This window comes from Cydia amplana, chromosome 6, assembly GCF_948474715.1.
Source record: "Cydia amplana chromosome 6, ilCydAmpl1.1, whole genome shotgun sequence".
In the NCBI taxonomy this organism is placed as follows: domain Eukaryota; kingdom Metazoa; phylum Arthropoda; class Insecta; order Lepidoptera; family Tortricidae; genus Cydia; species Cydia amplana.
In genome coordinates this window covers 5,608,423-5,613,508 of record NC_086074.1, presented here as the reverse complement: position 1 = coordinate 5,613,508, position 5,086 = coordinate 5,608,423, and the positions used below count along the sequence as shown (strand labels likewise).

The 5,086-nt window shown below is 37.0% G+C and overlaps 1 protein-coding gene across 1 annotated transcript; it reads right to left on the bottom strand.

Moving 5' to 3' along the window:
- On the bottom strand, positions 1–2,833 carry LOC134649213 (uncharacterized). The gene is made up of 2 exons (XM_063503932.1): positions 2,699–2,833; positions 1–1,343 (listed from the first exon to the last, which is right to left on the bottom strand). The coding sequence occupies exons 1-2, from the start codon at positions 2,810–2,812 to the stop codon at positions 1,011–1,013; spliced, it is 447 nt and encodes a 148-aa protein (XP_063360002.1). The 5' UTR covers positions 2,813–2,833; the 3' UTR covers positions 1–1,010.
- Positions 2,834–5,086: the final 2,253 nt, after the last annotated feature.

The following is a 5,086-nucleotide window of genomic DNA, read 5'->3' as shown; positions in this document are numbered from 1 at the left end:
ATAGGTAGCAGCGATAGAATGGACTCCAGCATGACTACCCAGGGGGTTATTACATTCGAAATCATCAAAATACAGAAAATATGGAATGTATAAGCTATTTTCATCCATTTTTCCGACCAATTTTTGCTTCCACATATTACCTTGTGTAAAATTTGATATAGATTGAACATCAGGAATACTAGTGCTGCATTTTAGAAAGTTGGGTAGTTCAAATATTTGTTTTAAAACTGCTCTTAAAGGTACTATCGCTCCAGTTTCCGACATAGGTCTTAGCATTACCGTAGAATTTCCTGTATTTACAGTAACATTTTCATTAATTGTAAATTTTTTTGGGGGTGTGTAAATATTACGGTCAGAAAAATATTTAATTACTTGACTTTCAGTATCCAAACCGTCGAAAGAATGGGAAATTGCTTCAACTATGTTTTTATTCGGTGTATCGTCATTAGGTGAGAGTTCAGACAACATAGTTCCAATAACACCAGTTACTAGTTCTGAAACATCGTCAATTATTTTCATAGCGCATTTACGATTTAAATAAGGATTGCTATACAACGATAATGCAAATGCTGCAGTAGACTTCCGTACATTTTCATTTTTCTTACTGAAACTTTCAGATGTGGGTTGCAGATTACTACAGCATGCATTAACATTACATGTATCCTGAGTATTATCTGTTATGTCTAAATTATTGTAATTTTCGATCATGTTATCAGTGTTAAAATTAAGCGACGGGGCTAATTCTGAATATATATTCCGGTCCGAGACATTATGACTAACTATATGACGACGAAAGGAACGCAAACTTTGAAATGCTCTGAAACAATTCGATTGTGCACATCGATAAATCGAGTTATGACCGAGATTGTGACTAGTTTTGTAATGATGAATAAGATCTTGATGGTTTGCTGTTTCGATCGAACACATGAAGCAAATAAACATTGTTACTAACTATTATCCCTATAGTCAAAACACAAAAATTCTTAAGTCCTTGAAAGATGCTCAATTAATTAGTCAGTCAGATCTGATATAAAGCAATAGACAGAGGAAATTTTCTTGTCCTTTTTGTTGTGCAAGTTATAAAAATATTTTTGGATAAATGACCATACACTTAAACATTCTAGCGGGTATTGAACGTTGGTTACGTGAATTACTTTGAAACACACGTCGACAGCTTTTAGCAGTTGATCTACCTTGTAGAGAACTGACTCAACCGCTACGTAAAAATCCTTTAAGTCCTTGCTCGTTGGTCCGACGGCAATCACCAGCGGTTGGAAGGTGGTTCCTCTGGATAGATGCATTTTCTGGTATTGCTCCAGTTTATTTTTGATTTCACTCTGGTTCTGTAACAAACACAAATACTCGTATTATACGGGGTGTTTGGTGCACCGTTTGCTAAAATAGCGGATAGGTGTGGTCGACATTTGCTACCACCTCAGGCCCGCAAGAAAGTTCTTGGGCCAAGTTTTTTTTTTAAGTTTCATTTAATAATTAATTTAAAAAAACTGTAAATGGTAGCACCGACGGTAATGTAGCAAGCGTTAGGGACACCTTTGCACCAGGAGTAACACGGTGCGGGTTATTCGACTATACTTGGTCGACCAGATCTTGACAGTAGAAAAAGGCGGCAAATTTGAAAAATGTAGGCGCGAAGGGATATCGACCCGTAGAAAATTTGAATTTCGCGCCTTTTTTTACTGACAAGATTTGTTTGACCAGCTATAATTAAGCAATAATAAAGACTTGTTATGTATTGAACCCATAACCCATACAGTAAAATATAATGTTTTCCAATAAGGGCGGGTCGATTTTAAAATGCAAAAAAACAGGCTATGTGCAAGATATTAATTACTTCTTAGTTTTATTTGAAAGGCCCATAAGTGCAGTTTTTTGTAAAATATGACATCGTTCAAATGTCCCCCTTGATTTCTTCTGGCAGCCCATATCCTAAAAGGCCAATTTTCAATTACTCTGCCGCACAGAACTGGCTGAATTTGAGCAATGGCTTGGGTTATACTGATTTTAAGGATATCCTTGCATTTGATCCCCCTTGATTTTTTTTGAGGTTTTCTGAAATCGCATATCTACTCAAACAAGCCGCAATCCACGTATGCCCTTAAAATCAATATAACCCAAGCCATCGCTGAAATTCAGTCTGATCTGTGCGGAAGAGTTATTGAATATTGGACTTTTAAGTTATGGGCTACCAGGAGAAGCCGAGGCGGGGCGGATATTTGAACGATGTCATATTTCACAAAAAATGGCACGTATCATTCAAATAAAACTTAAAAGTAATTAATATTTTACACATATCATGTTTTATTACATTTGAAAATCGAAATGCCCTTATTGGAAAACACTATATGAAGTTCCTTACTTCGGTACCTATATACTTTTTTTCCTCTATTGTATAAGCACATATCTCGTTAATTTTCTCTTTATGGACTACAAACTTTAAAAAATTCAAACAAAATTCAAATTTCGAATAATAAAGTAGGTACTCTGTCTATCTCAAAAGCTTAAGCTTCGTACATACCAAATTTCATCAAAAACAGTTCAGTAGTTCAAACGTGAAAAAATAACAGATACAAACGGACAGAGCTACTTTCGCATTTTGCCATGCCCACAGAATTATGCTCAGGCCCCGGATTAATATATCCTAGTATACTGGATAACTTGACTTAATACATGTACTCACCGTAACGTGTAAAATAAATGAATTCTGCGACTCCACAATGCTGGGTTTGTAAAATCTTTTTTTTCCATTTTCTTTGATTGGCACTTTAACGGTAGGCGACATCTTGCAAGACATTAATTTGAAGAAAATGTAGTTCGTGGCATCTAAAAAAAGCAAAGTATAATCATTGGCATTCATTTACATTTATGTTTTGGATGGGATCAACGATTAACCAAACCGTCATCATCATCATCATCATCATGATGATGATCACATTAAAGGCTTCGTCAGACTGCCGCGTTTTGTTAGCGGGGCGCAAGCGGAGCGCGATGAGAGCAGCGCGCGTCGCGCCGCGCTTACAACTCGCGCGCATTGCTCTCTAAGGGGCAGTTATTAGCCGGAGAGCTAGTCACGGAAATAGGTATGCAATTTATAGAGCAACGGAATCCCTCTAGTTAGTGTGCCATACTATCATTATTAATTAATTCGGGCGCCTGGCAGCTGTTCAGCGGTGGGTGCGGGAGTGAATGGACAACAAAGAGGTTGTAAAATCAATTGAAGGTGTGCAATTTATAGAGCTCTGAATTTGGTGTGATATAATAGCTAATTATGTATTTAATTCAAATATAACAATGCCAGGCGTTTTCTTTGGGGGAAAAGTAGTGCCAGGTGATGAAAATACACAATCACTTGTGCGCCTGCAGGAAGATCACGAGCAAATTGCACCTGACTCACAATAGCTTTAAGCATAGTGTCGTATATGTCTTCTACTTTTTGTACTCTGTCACAGAATAAATAACAGTACTACTCTGTTCAATTACGCCTAGGTAAGTGTTAGGAAATGCGCAAATGTAATACTGATATCTAGGCACATCAGTAAGATCACGTCAAAGTACAAAATATTGCATACCGATTCCGCCCCGCCAAGTCAAGAAATAGCCCAACTTAGAGACACAGCATACATAACCTACCTTCCTGAAGATTTTCATCCAGTAAATTTATGTCCGGTGATTTAAGATTTTTCAGTATTGGTCTTGCTTTTTCCATAAATAATGGCCATTTTTTAAACAAATTAAGTTCGCAATGCGGATGCATAGCGTCAAAATCTGCTTCAATCTGAAAGTCACATTACGCATGTAAAGTCAAATAGAGTCGGTGATCATCTGTTTTATAGATATTATTATAGTCACTAGGGTTTGTTTATAAATAGGAGGTAATATATACTTAAAAAATAACTGAAATGGTCATATTCTGAATACCGATGAGTCCAAGTATACTTAATACAAAAAGCATACCAATTTATATCCTAGACTCGCCTTAAGGCTAGGCCATTCTGTAAGAATATCCTGTATTGTATTTTTTTCTTCAGCGATAAATGCCGCTCGGTATTTTCTGGTCTGGTTCCATTTATCCAAAATGTCTACCCATGGTTCTTTGTTAAATTTCAACCACAACTTATGTTCTTCGGCCTCTTCTGGTGAAATATCAGTACTGGACCCTGATTATAAACAAATATTATACATTACCCACATGACCAACAAATAATACAATACACAACAAATAAGGTGATAGAAGAATGTAATTTTATTCATGTACAGTCGACGTCAAAGATATTTACTTCCTCCTTAATCCTTTGTAATAAGGTGCAAAAGTACAAACATATCTTTAACGTCGACTCGTACACCCATGACATCGAACCTCTATGAATACACACATCACGCCTACCTGGAATGGTATCTTCGTTATTATCGGAACTGGTGCCACTGGTGGGTGGTCGTGTTACTACTCCACTTTTCCTTAATACTCTTAGCTGATTACGGTAGCGAGTAGGTAGTTTCGCTTGTGCGGAAATATAAGTTTTTTCTCCAACTTTCCGACTGGGGATGTAATATGTCTCCTGTAATTTAAACCGTTTACGTTACGTCGATTGTTACAATGTCTAAATTAAAGAAGTACCTATATAAATCAGTATGCTGTCAAAGCTATGCAGAATTTAAAATGGGGTTACCTAAATATATTGATAAAAAATATTTTGTATCAGTAGTTTCACTGATAAGAGATTCACTTTTTAGAAATAAGAACGCCTGTTGTTACCTAGGTAGTTTTTGGTGCAACAAATAATTCATGCTCTGCAGGTATGTGGTGCTGTGTTCCTGGTGGTGAGTAAGGTCGCCAGAGGTCCAGAGGATGCGTTGTGTTGAGAGTGAGGGACATGTATTTGTCTCTAGCTCTCGACTCAAAGAATCCTCAAATCAATAAAAGTAGGCAGAGCGCTCGTGATTCTTCTGGAGTCGCAAGAGTCTAAAGGCTACGGTTTCTGCTAACCATAAGGCAGGCCGTATGCTTTTCTTTGCCACCGTCGTACTAAAAAAAATATTACAACTACGACTACAACTAGGTACTACTACT

Coding starts and splice junctions, on each gene's coding strand:
- LOC134649213 (XM_063503932.1), bottom strand. CDS start 2,812: ATGTCTTGCAAGATGTCGCCTACCGTTAAAGTGCCAATCAAAGAAAAT. Junction 1,344..2,698: donor CATTTATTTTACACGTTACG/GTGAGTACATGT, acceptor TGTTTGTTACAG/AACCAGAGTGAAATCAAAAA.